Source organism: Macaca thibetana, chromosome 2, assembly GCF_024542745.1.
Source record: "Macaca thibetana thibetana isolate TM-01 chromosome 2, ASM2454274v1, whole genome shotgun sequence".
Lineage (NCBI taxonomy): Eukaryota > Metazoa > Chordata > Mammalia > Primates > Cercopithecidae > Macaca > Macaca thibetana.
The window spans coordinates 108,168,785-108,187,418 of NC_065579.1; the positions used below are offsets into that span (position 1 = coordinate 108,168,785).

An 18,634-nucleotide genomic window follows, 5' to 3' on the forward strand; every position below is an offset into this window, starting at 1 on the left:
GGGAAGTGGGAGGGGGACCGAGGGAGGAAACCCCACGCTGGGAGCCTCCATGGTGGAAGAGGCCATCTCACGGCCTGGGAAGAGGTGTTTTGGAGCACTGGTCGGGCAAGAGTGGAAGGTGGTTAGTAGCCGAAGCGCAAAAGCATCCTGGAAAAGCAAGCAGGTGATTTAGCTGATTGTGGGTTCCTGAAGGGAAAGTCCACCAGCTGGGCATTGACCTGGTGCAGCCTAGGTCATACTTTCAACTTGGGGTCGACCGGGCCTCTGTAGGGTTTTCAAAAGCAGGCCCTAGTTTAGGTGAGACACAAGCCCCATTCTCCAAGCCTTTCCCTCCAGCTGCTGGAATTCTCCAACAAGTTCTCTTGCTCCAACGAGGAAGATTGACTAAGAAAGGCCTTTTTCAAAGTGCTGGCTACAGCAGGTATAGAGAGCACTTCTGTGGAGTAAGAAGAGCCTGGTCTGTGTGGGATTCCCTCTTTGTGGGATGTTACCACCTGGCGTTTCATCCAGGCTGCATTCTAGGCCAAGTTGTTTGCTGCGGTTACCAGCCTTCTCCAGTGAGCCATACTTTGTTCCCATCTTAGTCCTTTAAAGCACTTTGATCTTGATTCTACCCTGAAAATATACTAATTTATACTCCTAGCTACTTGGGCTGGAAAAAGTAAGGAGAAATTAGGTCTGGGGAAAGAAGAAAGAGTTTTGGTGCTGTCCTAATGCTGCTGGGCAGAGCTGATGCAGAATGGGCACTGGGTCCTCTGGTCCCGTCTGCCTTCAAGGGCTCTGTTTGCTGCTCCAGGGTCCCCTGCAGGAGTGAAGCTTCTTCATGATCTTCCTAGAGTACCTTTTCCACCTGCCGGAGAGAGAATTTGATACTGTTTTTTTCAGTTCTTCATGACCCCATCTATTCTAGGAGATTTACTTTTAATGGCAAATAATACTTGAAACCAAATATTACTGTCTTAGGAACTTTATGTTGGGCTTCTTGTTGGGCTCCATCCTGTCCTTTTGACATTGAGGTTTCCCAGAGCCCTCTCCTGGTCCCCTTCTTGCCTGGTAAGATGCATACATGCCAGAGCATTAGTGGCCACCTCTGTGGCATGCGGACCTGCACTGCCCTTCTCTCTCCTGAGCTACTGTGCCTGGCTGCCTTCAAAATGGTCTCCCTGCCTCTGGCCTCAGCCCTTCTACCTACTCCCTTTGTAAGCCCAAAGCTGACCAGACCACTCTTGCAGTGATATTTTGGCACTGGCCACCTATTGCTTGAGAAAGCATATACCATTTTCTTAGTCAAATATTCAAAGTCCTCCATGAAGCACTGGCCCCTGTGTATTTCTGCCTTATTTCCTGCCATTCCCTCCCTGCCATTTCTTCTTCCCCACCCCATCCCAGAGTGTTGGCATGCTAGACCTCTCCCTGCCCATGCGCCTCTGCCTGGATGCCCTGCTTCCTCTTTGTTATCCTTGAAGGCCTGTGGGAAATGTTCTCTCCTGTGAGACAGCATCCTCACCAGCCCAGCCAGAGCCAGCCCTCTCATCTGCTCGTGCATCTGTTGGGGGCCTACTATGCACCATCGTTACCAACACTACTCCATGTCTGCCTCTCTGTTTGTTGGTGAGCAGCTGCTTGAGGTCTCTGAGTCTTCTGTCTCTGGCTGTGTGGTGCCTCACGTGATGCCTGCTTCCTGGTGGTAGCTCAGTAAGATTGGTGAAATAAAGAAAGGAATAAAGGGATGATCCTGAAGGTGCAGCCTCTGGACATGAGATGATACCTGCTTTTCTATCGCAGGGTATCTGGGTAGAGCAGAGTGGAACACATCTTCCCTTAATCCCCCACTTACCTTTGGAAAGGCTTTTGCTAGTTAGAAAGCTGTCAGGCATAGTTTCTGCCAAAAGCTGGCACTTTGGGTTATCACTTGGGTCAGATGCTACCCAAATAATCCCTGCCAGAAACAGGGAAGAGATCTGGCTGCCATGGTCAATGACAAAAGGCACATTATTTATATAGGCTTCTTCCAATCTGCAGATGAGAGTGAATCTAGGCAGCAAAAGGAATCTGGACTTGGGCCACTTTTCTTGTTTCCCATTTGCAACCATTCCACAAACATTGCCCCCTTACCATGTGCCACACCTGTGTCATATCCTGGCAAGGGGTCCAGGAATTAGAAGAGGTGTGCCTTCTGGGAACCCACTGTCCAGCAGGAGACAAACATTGATGGATGGTGAGAATAGTGTTCTTAGAAATAATGGTGCTTCCTGACCCTGAGGCCCACGTTAGTCTGATTTATAATTTTAAGAGTCAGAGTCAGAAATGTTTCTGCGTAACACATATTATTGCATGTGGCTGACTTGCTTGGTCTTTTCAGACAGGTAGAGCTGGACACAAAAATAATATAGATTTGACTGGTGGTTCCACTTGAGAGGTTCTGGCCTCAGAATTCAGTTGCAGGAGAACACATCATCATAGGCCAAGAGGAGAGAGCAGGGAGAGGGGCCGGCCCTCTGTTAGGAGTCATGTCTTGTCTTATCTTATCTTCTGGTTACAAAGGCAATCTGGTGCCTTTGGTGGGTGAAGGGTGGGGGAACTGAGTCATACCACTTGACAGTGATTTTATTAAACAAGAGGCTACTAAATAGGGAAACAGTATGTGGGAAGAATGGGAGGGCTGGCATTTTCTCCCTCCCCTGGACTCCTGTCAGAGCCACCTGGTCAGGGCCTGTGATTTCAGTCACCTGCCTCCTGCTTTCTAGATTAAGGGTGTCCATCACCCTTCAGTCCATCAATCATTCTGATTTGGGCAAAGTTTTGTGAGTGTAAGGGGTTTCTGGAGAGAGAGTCAATGAAATTGCCAAAAATTTCCAACATCCCAAGGAAATGTTAAACCCCTATTGTGCTGATTTAAAGGGATTTTATCCATCACAGCACACCAGCATTGAGGATATCTTATAGGCCGATGGAAATGGCCTGAAGGAGAGAACACTGATAATTCTGGAGAAGAGGGAGAGAGGAGCTGTTCAGGAATAAAATCTCAAAGCCAGAGGCTGGCCTCCAGCACCCATGTGGTGGGTTTGGCCTCTGGGAAATGACATAAATAATGGAGAGAAGCAGTGCACACGGTACAAATGCAGGCGGGGCTGGGGCACACTCCACAGCAGGTGCGAAGGGCGGACCCTGGGTCTCCTCCGCCCTGTCAGTACTCTGGAGCTCTAGTTGCTACTCGTGACCAAATGTTTGATCAAGGTATAAATACCTCCCTAGAGGGGAGGGGAAGGATCACTGCGCTTTCTTTAGCTTTTGAGTTACTCTTAACTCCGGGAAGAAAAGGGCAGGCTCTGCCCCTCCAAGTGTGGTCTGTGGCACTGCCACCAGTCGGAGAGTTGCTTGTTATCCATTCGCAACAGGGGCTGTCAGCTCTAACACTAAGCACATTGATTCAGCTGGCTTTCTTGTTAGGAGACTTCCTGGATGAAGGAAACTCTGCTGTGTTCTCTTACAACCTGAGGCTAGCTCTTGATCTCACCTCTGACTGCTGGTCTAGACCTCAAAGGCAGCCCATCTCTGCTCAGTTTTGCCAGTCAAGAATCATGAATTCATGCAAAGGAAAGCTAGAAAGCATAAGCTGTGCTGTTTTTAAAATAGACCTTCCCATTAGACTTTTATACATAGATTGTCAGATTTGGAGCTCACAAATTCCTTTGGTCTGCTGATAGATGGGCCAGGGAGGGTAGCAGTCAGTAAGGGTAAAATGGGAGAGAGGCACTGTGATTGTAGGGCGGGGAGAAAGGTGGAGAGTTGGTTAGAAACCACGGCGGTTGGGTGGGGGGATCTTACATTATTAAGATGAAATTTAAGAAGCAAACCCTAAGTCAGTGTCGTAGCTCCCCCGTAAATGCACCTGGACTGATGAACGGTGACTAGAATAAACGTCTCTACTCCAGCTGTTAGGACAGTCGGCACGTCCACATCTTCTATACTGTCGCAAAAGGCTGTGGCTCTGCAGTGGCTGCTTCTGGGTCTGCGTTTCATCACAAGTTTCTGGGACCTGACACCTCAAAGTACTTTTCGTTCTGATTTTCTTAATGCAGCTCTAAATGTACCCAGTTGTAAACATGCTGGGCCCTGTTGTATATAATTTGTACCTGAATTTTCGTTTCCAAAAAGTGTCCAGACTCTTTGGAAAAACACAGTTGGTTTATAGACAGAGCTGTTGATCTTGACAGCCAGTCCCTTGCCCCTTTGGCTCTCTGTGCAGTATCTCCCCACCTCCCTCTCCAACCAGGAGCTTCCCAGGGGTGTCGAGAGACCACAGGCACTCATTTAGCACCTGCTGTGCTGATGCTAGAAGAAGATATAAAATGTCTGGCACATACATATAGATTTTAAGTCACAATTGTGGGGATGTTGTACTCTCAAAATTGTTGCAAGATAGGAGGACCTGAACAAACAACCAAAGCTGGATGACAGGCAGGGTACAAGTTGGTGGACAAAGGAGACATTGCACATGCCAAGCACTGACTGGGTTCAAGTCTCTGGCTAGATAATGGGGTTAGAGAAGTCGGGGGACTGAATATGTAGCACAGTCAATATCCTTCAGGGCTTTTGGTTGGTAGAGCTACAGACAAAGACCCCACGTTCAGCAATCAGTACGGAAGAGATTCAGAGTCAGCATGAGGGAGTGCAGACAGCCGGGGCTGGGAAGGTTCCATCAAGGAGCATTTATCTGACCTTGAAGAAGGGTGAAGTTGAACAGATGGAGTTGGGGTTAGGCAGTTAGGATTGTAGAGACATCAGGAGGTGGGGAGGAACCTGGTGCTATTTTTGCAGGATGGGAAGGACTCCTCTCAGCCTAGACGGTGAAAGGTGGGAGGGAAAGAAAGCAAAACCTGAGATGGAAGAAGGAGCCTGTTGGCTTCTGTGGAGGACAGGGGAGCCCTGGAACATCCTCTTCATTCCATACTCTTTTCTACTACAGAACCTGCCTTGACTTCCCCCCACTAAGCACCACCCCCACAACCAGGAGCCAGTGTCTCTGCCACGACACTGTGCCTCACGGTGCCTGTGTCCCTGTAAGCCATTATCTACCCGTCTGTGTCCTCTACACTGAGAGTTCTTTGAAGACAGGGACTTGTGTCAGTCATCCTGCCACAAGACATGGCCTTTGTAATACAGGCTGGACTTGCAAGGACTGGAGAGCGTTGCTGGTCCCTTTGAAGGAGCACAGAAATGGAAATGTGCGCAGTGCCTGGTGACAGTGCTCTTTAAGTGGGGCGAGTGGAGATTCTAAGGAAGGAGTCCATCAGCTCATGAGGGTTTGGGATCATCCCTCTGGGTCCTAGGACAAGGCTGCCAAATTGCCTTCCTCGGCCCTGCAGATATTCTGCTTGGTTTGGTGCCACTCAGGACCATGAGTGTGTGTGCGTGCGCGCGTGCATGTGTGTGTGTGCGTGCACCTTCTCTCACACATAAAGGTGCACAACCACCCTGCTGTGCACCTTTCCACCAGTGGACAGTATTGTTACCTCCCCTTTGGCTTTCCCACTCCACCTGGGTGCCATGGGTGCGGCAGGGACTCGGATTCGCCCCTATATGGTCCGTGCGGCGGGTCATTCATATATGCTCATAAACGTCTGCCCTCGCCTGCTCTGTCCAGGGGTATTTTAGTGACGCCTGGAACACGTTTGACTCCCTCATCGTAATCGGCAGCATTATAGACGTGGCCCTCAGCGAAGCAGACGTGAGTATGCACCTGGCGTGGCCGCCACCTGTGTCCTCTCTTCTCTGTCTGTGCATACTCCGCTCCCTGCCCTGCAGTGGCATCACCTGGACAAGTCACAGATCCCAGTCACTTGATCTGAATCTAGGATTTCCTAATGAGAGCTGTAGGCAAGAAGCATTTCAGGGTAGAGCCTTATCCCAGGGCCTTTTGTAGACACAAATCACCTTTTGTAGGATAGGCCTTTTTGCGGCATTTGCCCCGGTCACTAGTAGGCAAGGTAAGATAGGATGTCTCTAATTGTTTTCATTTGCTGTGTCAGAAGTGATACCCACAGTGGCGTATCTTTAACATGTTTATTTTAGGGGGATGTTTCAAGTAGCCGTGTGACGCGATGCTAGAACGTTCCCCTTTTATAACACTGTCCTTTTCTTCTTTTTTCCTGTGGTGCTTCCTCTCCTCTGTGGCTTCTGAATGCTTGCCCTAACAGCACTATTTCACTGATGCATGGAACACTTTTGATGCCTTAATTGTTGTTGGTAGCGTCGTTGATATTGCTATAACTGAAGTAAATGTAAGTAGCAAACTTTGTGTCCTATATCGTGGTTGTTTTCATTCAGTCTGACTTAGAAGAGACTAGAGGCCCTGCCCTTGAATCTCCACACACTTTAGAAATCCAGACACAAATTTATTTTGAAAGACTAAGGATAATTTGTAGTTTCCTCTATCTCACCCCATCTCTATCTCCTTCCCCTGAGGAAGAGTGGGGAAGTCTATGCGGAATCGCCATTTGGTGCGAACAGTATTTCAAAAGATCCAATTAAAGCTATGAGGGCTGGGAGTTAATTGTGTGTCCGTGTGAATGTTGTCACTCACCAGCCGTGTGACCGTGGAAGTCATCCGAGTGCTGTGTGCCTCAGTCTTTCCAGCTGTACATGGAGTTACTGATGTGCACCCTTGTCCGCACGATGGTTCTGTGAGGGCACAGGTGGGAGACCCCACAGCCAGCTATGCCCTGAGCGTATGGCGGCTGCTGCTGGTGCCCTCACCTGTACCGTGTCTGCTCTGAGTCTGACTGGTGACACTGGTGAACGTCCCATGCCCAAAGGGGGATGCCAGCCAGTGGAAGGCTGCTTGGGGCCAGGGAAAAGAGGGCCGAGTGCGAACCAGGGAAAGGGGGTCAGTCCACATTTATTGCATCCAGTAGATTCATTCAAGGGGGAACAAGGGCACTAGCAGCATTGTAGATGGAGTGAACCGCTCTCCCTAGAAGCACTCTGAGCACCTTGCGCCCTGCAAAATTAAGAAGCATGAGAAAGGGAGCTCCTCCTTCCGCCTGGCTCCCCTTGGGGCTGACCCGTGCAGACAGGAGGGGCTCAGGCAGGCAGAGCCCTGTCTACCTGATCAGTTCCCAGTTCATCAGCAAGTCTTAGCGGGCGTCCAGTGTGTGTGCCCAGGCTGTGCAGAGCCTTTCGAGAGAGTGGGCGGAGCACGGGGAGGGACTGTTGTGTGGTATTAGCTTTTGCTCCACAATGTCCAGCCCACCCCCTGCCCCTGATGCTCTGCCTGGTGACATCTGCAGGGTTGAGGGTTATAAGGTCCATCCTGGTGCCCAGACAGCCTGCATCACACAAGGACTGTGAAATCCCTTTATGCCACCTGTCTGGGGCCATGCTGATCCTGGCGTGTGAATAGTAAGATAGCCACCAGCCTGGTAATCCCAAGACCTGGCAGTTGCAGCCCTAGTTCCGAACTGACTTGGATTCCAGCTCCCTCACGGGCCAAGTAGGGTGAAAAACATCTACCACCTTGCCGCAGCTATGTTATAGTGATAAGATGATCTGAATATTTGGGAAAATGCTTGCTAAAAACCCCAAAGTTTTAGGGAGATACAAGTATTATTCTAAAGTGTAGGTTATCCGTGTAATAAGTAAAATGGACTGTCAGAGACTGTGCCCATGAGGGTGTGATTTAAGCCTCGTCACGCCACGCTATGACAAGGCACTCAGATGGTATTTTGCTAGACCTAGGTATACACATATTCCAACTTCTAAAGCCCAGACATGTAAATTCTACTTTATGTGAAATGTTCCATGTGTCAGCTATAAAATTGCCATTCATGATATGTAAATGATGCTTGGTTGTAAAATAAGCTGGTGCTAATGGGAGAACAGCAGGTCCCTAACTGGGCTGCCCTGAGCTCTCTCCCAAGTTTATGGCTAGACATCTGCCAGCTTAATCATCTCACAATGCAAAGTGCTTACAATCTACGTGGAGGTGTGTTTACATGAAAATTCTGGAACATACCCTTCTGTGAGTCAGAGATGGTCTATAATGGAAACGAAATACAATAAACTAGTAGCTCGGCATCTCTCCCTGGACTGCTCAGTGCTTCAAGTGCTGTGCAGGTGGTGGGTGTAAACACTTAGCTTTTGGGCACCAGGATGTGGCCAAGGTCTGTGCACCTGGGGACACCCAGCTTTCTCATGCCTGACCTGCCTGCTGGCTGTCAGGGGTGTAGCACCCATGTACTCAGGGACAGCACGCGCCCGGCTTCCTGGCTGCCTCACGTGTGCTGCAGGCTGGCCCTGCTCCCCCCGCTGCCCCTGTCCCCTGTGGCCCAACTTTGTTCCTCGGTGTCTCAGTGTTGCTGTGTTCACCTTGCACCAGTCAGGAAAGGGGCAGGTCTATGCTGAAGGTTCTAGTTAGCATTTGACACTGGGGTATCTGTGCAACACAGGCTTTCAGGGGGGCCCTTGTTGGCATGCAGTTAAACTTTCCAAATCATATAGGCAGACACTCCCATAATGTGCTTTCAGTCAGTGACCTTTTTCCTGGTCAACTGTGGCCCGAGACCAAATATATTCCTCAACCGTGGCAATGCCAGTTCCCTACCCCGGGCCAGAGCAGAACACCACCTTCAGAAATCTCAGTGTCTCCCTGCTGGGCCTTGGAACAGAGGAGTTGCTCAAGGCCACCTTCACATTTATTCCATCTTTCAACACACATTTCCCGGACATCCACCACTTACAGGCTCTGGGCTAGGCTGTCGGGAGGCGCAAAGATAAAAAAGGACAGGGTATCCTTAACCTCTGGTATAAAAACATGACAGTGGGACTGTTGGTTCCGACACCCACTCCCCTCCACATGTGGTTCCCCTGGGGAGCAGTGCACATCACATCCTCGGTGGCCTTGTCCCCTGAGCTGAGGGGTCAGCTGGGCATGAACACCTTTGGTTCATCGTTGGCTGGTTGTAGTTGCCATAAGTCATCATTGTTTGCAATGTTTAACCTGCTGTGCTGTCTTCCCCAAACTGTTGATCTTTCTTTTCTGTTGCCTAATTGATTTTCATGTTGGTTTTATTTTTAGAAAATTGTAGCGGCAAGTATATATAAGCATATATACGGTGAAGTCGTTAAAGCAAAGCACTTCTAAAGACTGTGTGCTTGTTTTTGGCCTCTCCACCTTTGGTTTTCACTACGCTTCACAGGACGTGCTAAGGATTGGTTGCAATCACCTAAATTGTTCCCCATCCCATAGACTGTCATTTCCAGCCTGGGGCCATCTTGGTCAGTCACGCTTGGCTCTGTGACTTGCCAACATAGTCTTCCAGAATGAATGATCTGGCTGAGAAATGATTGAATTCAGCCTGCGTTTGTATTCTTTGCAAAAACGTTTTGGGTAGTCCTTTGCATGGTCCTGCCTGCATGTGCACCAGCCTGCTCCATCCTACTGTCCCCCTCCCATGTCCCCACACCCCGCTCAGTTCCTGGTTTGGCAGCACTCGTGGACTTATCTCCATCACATTTGGTCCTAACCTCACCAGGCTGCTAAAATGTCACACCACGACTGGTGGGCTCCCTCTTGCTCCATCCGTCTTTGATGCCTGTTTGTTTCTTGAATGATGATATGACCCAGCAACATATTGTCCCTAACCCAGGGATGGCTGTCACTGACATTTGTCTCTTCTCATTATCATTAGTGTCTGGGAGGCAAAACACTTGTTTAGAAGCCATGTCTGTCTTATTATTACTTACTTTGAAGGAGCAAGTAAAAAGTCATGAGGGAGCTCCCTCTCAGAGACCCAGGAATGGTCCCTGCCTTTTAAGATGTGCCATTTGGACCAGGTGGCTGAGAGTCTCACTCATCTTCTTTTTGTGACCCCACAGTAAGGTTGTGTAGTCCCCCATTTCATATGCGAACCCTTTCCCAGGAGCCAGCTTAGCTGGGCACTGGGTTGCGGACACAGAGCAGCAACCCCAAATAAAGAAGCCCTCCTCCCAGAGGTGTTACCTGTGAGCTCAGAAATAGAGGGAAGCTCCCCCAAAAAACTGGCTTCTCCGTAATGCCTCGGGTTACCTGGCCCAGCTGTTCTGGGATGCTGGTTTGCTTGCTATCTGAATTAGAAAACTGCATCCTCTCAGCTCTTCCAAGCACAGATAGAAATTTATACGGAAAATGAAATGGACTGATTTCATTGATTTCACTTGGGAATCTCAGGGTCTTTTTGACTTCCACAGTTACAGGGGGCTGCCCCAGGGCCTATGTGGTAAGAGCCTGCTTGAGAGCCCTGTAGGAGGAGGCTCGAGGGAACATCCGCAAAGCCCCAGGAATCTAAGGAGCTTTCTGGACCCTGACATGTAGTCCCGCCTCCTGAGGCTAAGGGGCTGTCTCCTGTAGGGTTCCCAGTTGAAGAATGTGACATGTTAGGGTGGGAAGGAACTGCCAAGTTTGTCTTGTCTAAGCCCTGAGGTGACACTGGAATTCCCCCTATTGAAAACTGATTAGCAGCCCCTTGAGGCCGTGTTTGGAAAGCTACCTAGTGAAGAGTCCTTCCCCAGTCTGTTGTCCCGTAGGGGTGTCCAGCATAGTGTAGCCTACTTGCGTTCCAGCTCCACCAGTTCCCTTCATGTTCAAGCCTCCTCCATCCCTTGTAAGGAAGATGGGGATGTAGTCTAATCTCTTTCTCCGCATCCGAGTACTAATCCCTCATCAACCCGAAAAGAACCCACTGTCCAGCCACAGCAGCCTGAGTGGGCTTTTGTAGTGACCCCACTCTGTATGGCCGCTCGAGATCTAAAGGGCATTAGCTAGTATAGGCCGCCTGTTAACTACTTGGGCCAGCTTTACCCTGGCCCAGGACTGGAGTTCTCAGCTCTGGCAGCGCACTTGAATCACCAAGGAGCTTTTAAAATTCCCAACATGCAGGTCTGGTGCAGTGGCTCATGCCTGTAATCCCAGCACTTTGGGAGGCCAAGATGGGCAGATCACCTGAGGTCAGGAGTTGGAGACCATTCTGGCCAACATGGTAAACCTCCTCTCTACTGAAAATACAAAAATAAGGCAGGCATGGTGGCGGGTGCCTGTTATCCCAGCTACTCAGGAGGCTGAGGCAGAAGAATCACTGATATCCTGTAAGCAGAGATTGCAGGGAGCCAAGATCATGCCACTGGTACTCCAGCCTGGGTGACAGAGGGAGACTCCATTTAAAAAATAATAATAATAATAACAAAATAAAATTCCCAACATGTAGATACGCCCCACATCCATTAAGTAAGAATCCCCAAGGTACGACCTGGGCTTCAGAGATTTTGTTGAAGATCCCCAGGTGGTTTTAGTGTGCAGACTGGCATGAGAGCTGGCCTGCCCTTTTCACTGGGCTGACATTTGTCATTTGGGCAAAGCCATCCTCAGGGTTATATTTTGGCAACTTGCACTGTCCCCCCGGGGCTGCCAGTCACATCCTCCCCTGAAGCAGCCCCCCATGCCCAGTGGTGCGTGGCGGGAGGGGGTGTCACAGGCGCACTGGGGGTGCACGAAGCCTGGTGTGCTGTTTGCTCTTTCTTCCTCCCTCCCTCGCATGTTACGCTGCCCTCTCCCTTTACAAATGCTGTCTCTTCTTCCCTTTCGTTCTTTTAAACAAGAGAATATTCACGGTTTGAAGTTCATAGTCCATAGGTTGTCACATTTCAAAGATATCAGTTGAAGAGATACACACTTCAAAATTCAGTTCAGTTGCTGACTTTCACGAACCCTAAGGAAGGGGGCCGTGAATGGCTATCAGACTTGAAGCAGAATAGAGAGAGGCACGCAGGAGGGTCTTAGGCCGGACTGTGGCCAGGAGCGCCTTCCCTGACCAACAGGCCCCTTACTGTCTTGCAGGTCTGATTCATAAGTCGTGCATGTTTCAGGATAACTGTAGCGCTGTCTCTCTGGTGCACACTGCCTGGTCCCCTGAACACAGGCAAGCAGAGGCGTGCATGCAGGCATACTTAGCATGCACACTCACAGCCCATACTCCAGCCAGACAGGCAAGAGTGGAGCCTTCCTGTGCACAGCCTTAGTGAGAATGATGTGGAAGATGATGAGAACTTTAAAAAATTAGTTCCTTCATTTGTTAAGGTCTTAAGTTGAAAAACATTGTCTGTCCCTTTAAGGAGGTGATATTTCCTTTGAGATGAGCCAATAGAAGAGGGTAATAAAAATAGCGATCCTGGGTTTTTTATAAACCTGTGGCAGAGTCTCATTCTGAGTATCCCAGGAGAAGCAAGGACCCCTTTAAACTCTGTCAGAACCTGTTCCTCTTGGGTTCATAGTCACATTACTGAATTTCAGTTTTTCTATGATATGCTGAAACCCCTTATTTTCTGTGAATTTTGTAGAATTTCTCTTTGGTCTCAGGAGGTAGCCCTTGATGCTAGAGAGGCTTCAGAACTGATCCCCAGGGAGGAGGCCCTCGAGAAGTGCACACATCCAGACATGTACACATGTCCCTTAACTTTGCAGACACACTGTACAGAAAGCCTCCTTGAAGCCCCTGACCAGAAGAGCCTCATTTCTCTCTGTCGGCTCCTGGTGACACCGAGGGGAAAAGAGAGGCTGGCACATGCTGGCTCTGGTTCCACTGACTGTTGCTGTTTAATGTAAGGATGCCTCCTGGTGCTGGCTGGAGTTTGCTTCCAGCTCCTCTGTGTTCTCTCAGACACTTTCTGAACACTCAGGTAGTGCCAGGCCCCATGCTGGGCACAGAGTGGAGTGAGGCAAGGCCCCTGCGGGGGGTGGGGGTTGAGGGGCTGGTGAGCACCAGTCATTACAGATTCTGCATCCTGGGGCCGAGGGACAGGAGCACAGCCAGACCCTGGAGGAGGTGGAGCTGCTGAACCTCGGGGGAGCTGGTCCTCTACTGTTTCTTCCAAAGACCCATACAGGGACCTGCACTCTCTCTTGTGTGAAAGCTGTCTGAGCTGTGGGGCAGGCAGCGAAGGCTTCTGTAGGGAAGCCCGCCTCTCTCCTCCTCGCCCTGACTCAGTCTGTCCAGCTCTGCAGCAGCCCCGCCAGAGAGGCTGTTGTCAGACATACACCACCCAGGCGTTTCGTCTCATAGGAACAGAGTGTGGTCCAAGGGGGTTTGCGGCCCACAGGCAGGCACCACTGTTTGCCCCTCTGCTAGAGACATTCTGTTCCTCAGGGATAGGAGGCCTGCTGCAGAGCGGTTAGTTCCTGAGACCCACAGCCCCGACTAAGCCAAGAGAACTACCCTCCTCGTAAGAAGCAGGGCAGCACTCTGCAGCTGTCTCTAGGAAGAGTTGAGGTCTTGCGGCACTGCCTTTACTGGATGCCTGTCAGCCTGGCACGGTGTGTCCTCAGATGTGAACTAGAAAGTGGTACTGTGCCTGTGCCCATGTCCGTGGCCGCCTGCCCTCATGTCCACCTCCAAGGAGAGCCACTGGTATTTTCTCAGGGAGGGAGCAGGCGTGGTGTCCAAAGACAAGAACCACACATTTTTTTAAAGGGGGAAATGCTCTCCAGAACCATTGACTCCTTCCTGGTTCATTAATCCATTTTCAATCTTTGATTTCTTAAAGCCAACTGAAAGTGAAAATGTCCCTGTCCCAACTGCTACACCTGGGGTAAGATCAGTGACTAGTCCCCAGGGGCTGGGCCTTTTCCTTGAGTTTATTTGATCATGTCGAGTTTTCCACTGGTTTTTCTGTATTCTCCATGATTGTCCTTCCAGAACAGTGTCTGCAGTGGTTTGCATTCATCATCAGTGTCCAGTACTCTTGACCAGCCCAGCGTTCTCCTCTAACACAGTAGACTATGTGGACATGCATGTGCTGTGTGGACGCAGTTTTCCAAGCTCTGTGTTGTTAGCATGTAACTCTTCCTTTCATATCATGCTTTTTAAGATGAAAAGGCCCTAGAATCACATCTTCAGTTCTTACCTCTGTCACCTTTGCATCTGTTGCTGTTTTTCTGAAAGTGTTGCATGTTCTACTTTCCACTGGGTTTGACCTCTCCATGATAACCCTTTAGAACTCTGAAGAGAGCAATAGAATCTCCATCACCTTTTTCCGTCTTTTCCGAGTGATGCGATTGGTGAAGCTTCTCAGCAGGGGGGAAGGCATCCGGACATTGCTGTGGACTTTTATTAAGTCCTTTCAGGTAAGAGCCACGCCTAGGACTTCTGTCTTTGTCTTTGAAGATCATATGTAAGTCAGTGATTGTCCCCATCCTAGAGGACCCAGGCTCCCCCTGTGTGGCCACTCTGTGGACCTAAGTCAATAGATAACATGGAATGCTGGAGAGACCCAAATCAGCATTTCTTGGGTCAATCACATGGGATTACTTGCCTAAAGGAAACAGAAGAGAAAGCAGGAAGGATCCGTAGCTGAGAGATCTGTAGCATTTCCAAGACTGAGAGAGGTGTGAGGCCTGCAGCCCTGCAGTGCCCCGGGGATGCCTGGTGGTAGTGTGTGAGGGCCGGGTCCCAGCAGACAGACACATTGGTCCCTGGAAGCCCAATGACCTCTCTCTGACAAGGCTGCAACAGTGCTGTCTGTTGGCTAGTCTAGACACAAATCAGAAACTACCACCTGGGCCAGCACACCATTACTGGGTTATCCTGCTCCTGACAGGGTCACAGAGTTCGGGATATTTAGGCATATACCATGCCTCATTTGTCACCTCTTATTCTCCAGGCTGGTACAACTCGGTTCCAGACTTTCCCAAGTAGAACCAGCTTTTCCTGTACCTGCCAGTACCCTGCCCCAGATATTCTAGCCTTCTGGACTGATTCCATTTGGAAGAGAAGATGTGGGAAATATAGATTCTTATTAAAAGGTGGACCCATGTAGGGAATTTGTGGATATCCACAAACATTAGAAAGTGAATCCTGCATCTTCATTTTTAAAAATAATTTAACTATTTTTCATTTGAAAGTTATAAATGTTTACAATAACAAATGAAACTGTCCAAAGTCATAAAGAGAAAGTTCAAAGTTGGCCCTCACCCACCTCTGGGGTAACCAGTGTTACCCTCCCAGTAAGCATTTGTCCCTAGTGGGTGCGATTTTCACAGGTAAAAGGGAGAAGGCACAGCAAGGGGGGTGGTGCAGGCACTCACAAGGGAAGTCACAGGCCCTGCTGGGGAGAATGAGGTTGGAGGAAGGTAGAGTGGGGGCCTCAGTCAGGTGAGCCTTGGACTTGCTAAGGCACAGAATCCTCGACAGTTATTATTCATTTAAAGTACCAAAACTTGGGAACAAACTGCTATAAAAATAGATAATTCAGAGGTAATATTATCTCACTTTTTAAATAAATTCTTAAAGATTCAATCTGCCACAGATAAGAAAGTCGTGTTCCAGAGCAGCAGTTCATAAAAGCAGAGAAACTGTGCAAACAAAAATCTTAAACGTTTGGCAATCTAGGAAGAAAATGTACTTAGGTATGTTGAGGAAAGCCTGAAACAAACCCTGTGGAACCCTGCTGAGCAGTCCAGCTGCAGGGAGGGCCAGGCTGGCGGGCACAGGTCAACCAGCACAGGTCTGAAGGTGGCTGAGGACCTGTGGGCCACTGACTTTCTGACAAGCTCTCTCGGGTAGTAGAGAAAGCGGTGCTTTAAGCGTGTGTTCCCAGAATTAAGCCTAACACTCTGGGCACCCTATGCAGGTGGACGTGTTGGTCACATGTGATGAGGCAAGACAGCAGTTGACAAACATTCGATGAAAGGATGGGGGCTCTGTCAAACACTTGTATTTGGTGTTTCTGAAGGGAGCCACACTTGGTGACCCCCCAGCTCGCTCCTTTTCTTCCCTGGCACAGCCCCCCAACTTAGCAGTTCTTTCAGAAGGTGTGCATCTTAAGACAGGTATTTTGCATTCTACAGCCACAGCCAGAAAGTGGTTCTTCCCCTCTGACCCAGTAATTCCACTCCTAAGACTTCACCTTAAGGAAATACTTCAGCAGAAGCAAGGTGATTTTGCATAAAGATATTCCTTTGCAACATTATCTACAATACTACCCCCCAAAACATACCCACGAAAGAAAGTGGAAGTACTCTAAATGTCCAGTGTTCTGGAATGGTTTGATCAATTGTAATTTCACCCAGAAAATCCAGTAATGAATTTAAGAATGATGAGAGTTATGTGTCTGTGTTGAAAATGTTTAGGATTAGGCTACAGGGTTAATGACCATGGAAAGCACATCCTGCCTGTGATATTGTAACACTGGGCGTGCATGTGGATGGTGTCATCAGGACTAAAGTAGCTGGGCAGGGCTGGGATTTAAACAGTTCTTCCTCACTGTCAATGTTCTTTCATGGTAGCACGTGGAATAGAAAGGAAGCATGTGGCCACTCATGGGTCTTCTCAGTCTGTGCCAGCTGGCCAGTGCTCATCCAGGTGCCTTTTCTCTCCCAGGCACTCCCGTATGTGGCCCTCCTCATAGCCATGCTGTTCTTCATCTATGCGGTCATTGGCATGCAGGTAAGCTCCAGCCATCTCACCCTCAGGGGCCCTTTCACTGGGTAGCCCCAAATCTGTGGCAAGGTGTATCTTGACCAAGTGAAGTAGAAGCGTCGTGATTTTTTCAGCCAAATGCCTCTGCTGAAGCCATACATAGGAAGATGAGAAAGACATGGCTGCTTAGGAGAGAGCTCCAGGGGAGGCCCAGGCTCAGAAGAATGTAGCGAGGTTAGAATGCACCAGGAAAAATTGCATTTCATGGCAGAAGAATTATGCTTTATCATAACAAAGTGAAATTCACTTGAAACTAAATATTTCCAGATGCTAAGACTGAAGAGAGAAGCATGTGGCCCCTCATGGTCTTTTCAGTCTGTGCTGAGCCATCACAGGGACAGAAGGCGGGTGCTGAGCCAAGTGCCTTTTGTGACCATTGTTGTGCTTTAGTAGCTCACCTTTAAAAAGAGGCATGAAACTGGGCTCTTCTGTGACCCAAGCAGAGGGGCTACACCCTGCTTCCCAGTTCCTCCTGGGGGTGGGAAAGGGACTGGGCCTCCCTAACAAAGGAGCCCTAACACCACGTGGGCAGTGGGATGGGTGGAGGGAGGCAGCGTCTAAGAATGGAGGCAGTCGAAGAGCCCAAGTGGCTCTAGATCTCTGCTGGCAGGCTCCTTGCAGATTCTCCACGTGGGCAGGTGCTGTCTTTCAGGTAAAGGAGGGATGTAAGTGAGAAAGAAGTAAAGTGATTCTGTGATTCTAGGGACAGAGAAATGGTAGTGCTTTTTCTTTTTCTTTTTCTTTTTTTTTTTTTTTTTTATCCTGAAAGCATAGAAGCATTTGCAGGTCTCTGGGAATCTTACCAGGAGTTAGGAAACAAAAGTCAGCATACTTGAGCCTCTGTGATTCAGCAGCACGTGGCGCTGTGTGCCCTGGAAGGTCTTTTATCACATACGTTCTCATATAAAAAAGAGCCATCTCAGAACTGCAAGCTGCATGGCACACACTACCCCAGATTCACCCAGCAGGCATTTGTAAGCATCTGCAGGCTTCTCTAGAATGTCAGTCTGCTTCCTAAATCTCACAAGTAAAACTCTTTACTACCTTCCCGTTGCCGTGAAGGTAAAGCCCACTCTTCTGCCTGGGGCTCACAGCCCCTGCCTGTTGGCTCCTGACCTTGTCTCCAGCCTGATCTTTTTCTGTCTGCTCATCACACATGTTACTTTCATTCCCTCGGTATCTATGCTGTTACCCTGCTCCTATGTACGTGGTGCTTCCTCCACCCGAAACACTCTTCACCTTTCTTATCGCCTGATGTATCTTTCAGTTCTGAGTTTACATGTCACTTCCCCCTAGAGGCCTTCCCTGACCCAGCCCCCCAGCCTTGGGTAGATGAGCCTGTGTCATCTTCCCTGTGTATCTGGACCACCCCAGCATCATCACTGGGATTTGATGTTGCCTGTCTACCTTTGTGTCTCTACCCCAGGGTGGGGGATCCTCAAACGTGAGACAGTGCGCCTCTGGAGCACCATGTTCCCAGTGTGCAACCTGCTGCCTGGCACATGGTTGTGCCTGGCAGATCTTTGTTGAATGAGTGAAGTGCCAGGTACCATGAGAAAACCCTAGTTAGTAAACTCAAACCTGAGTTAGTTCTAAATTCACATATGGATTTTTTTTTTTTTTTTTTTTTTTGCATGACGAAATCTATTCTCTTTTTCCTAACAACTTCTCCACCTAGATGTTTGGGAAAGTTGCCATGAGAGATAACAACCAGATCAATAGGAACAATAACTTCCAGACGTTTCCCCAGGCGGTGCTGCTGCTCTTCAGGTGACTGCAACTGGCTTGGGTGGTGCTCCTGGGCAGGGGTTGTGAGTCTCCTGCTAGGTCTGGATCCAGAGGGACGGAGGACACAGGTTATTAAAGCAGCGTGCCTTTCCCAGTTGACTGTGACGGCTTTTTGTTTGTGTTTTGTATTCTTAAACACGGACCCTAGCATTTCAAACACAGGAATTTTGTTGGATTGTTAAAACCGCTGTGGTAATCCCGATTGTGGATGACATAAGGTTTATTAATTTGGGAGTAAGCAGGGCTACTTAGGCCATCTGAAAAATTGTAGGATGTATGTTCATGCATGGAGGCATGCACTTAAACACGACCAGGAAGACAGAAACTTAGCAAAAATG

The 18,634-nt window shown here is 49.1% G+C and overlaps 2 protein-coding genes across 16 annotated transcripts in view; one reads left to right on the plus strand and one right to left on the minus strand.

Annotated features, from left to right (window-relative positions):
• The window catches only part of TKT (transketolase), a 643,634-nt gene that overhangs the window by 525,835 nt on the left and 99,165 nt on the right, over window positions 1-18,634 (minus strand). The window lies entirely within an intron of this gene.
• The window catches only part of CACNA1D (calcium voltage-gated channel subunit alpha1 D), a 329,318-nt gene that overhangs the window by 272,402 nt on the left and 38,282 nt on the right, over window positions 1-18,634 (plus strand). For 5 of the 15 annotated variants that reach the window (XM_050781058.1, XM_050781047.1, XM_050781049.1 and 2 more), the window contains 6 exons: window positions 5,648-5,731; window positions 6,201-6,284; window positions 13,576-13,620; window positions 14,027-14,155; window positions 16,410-16,475; window positions 18,187-18,278. In XM_050781058.1, coding sequence (XP_050637015.1) covers window positions 5,648-5,731; window positions 6,201-6,284; window positions 13,576-13,620; window positions 14,027-14,155; window positions 16,410-16,475; window positions 18,187-18,278 — 500 coding nt within the window. The remainder of the gene's footprint in view (window positions 1-5,647; window positions 5,732-6,200; window positions 6,285-13,575; window positions 13,621-14,026; window positions 14,156-16,409; window positions 16,476-18,186; window positions 18,279-18,634) is intronic. The other 10 variants (XM_050781050.1, XM_050781061.1, XM_050781051.1 and 7 more) reach the window with 3 other exon arrangements.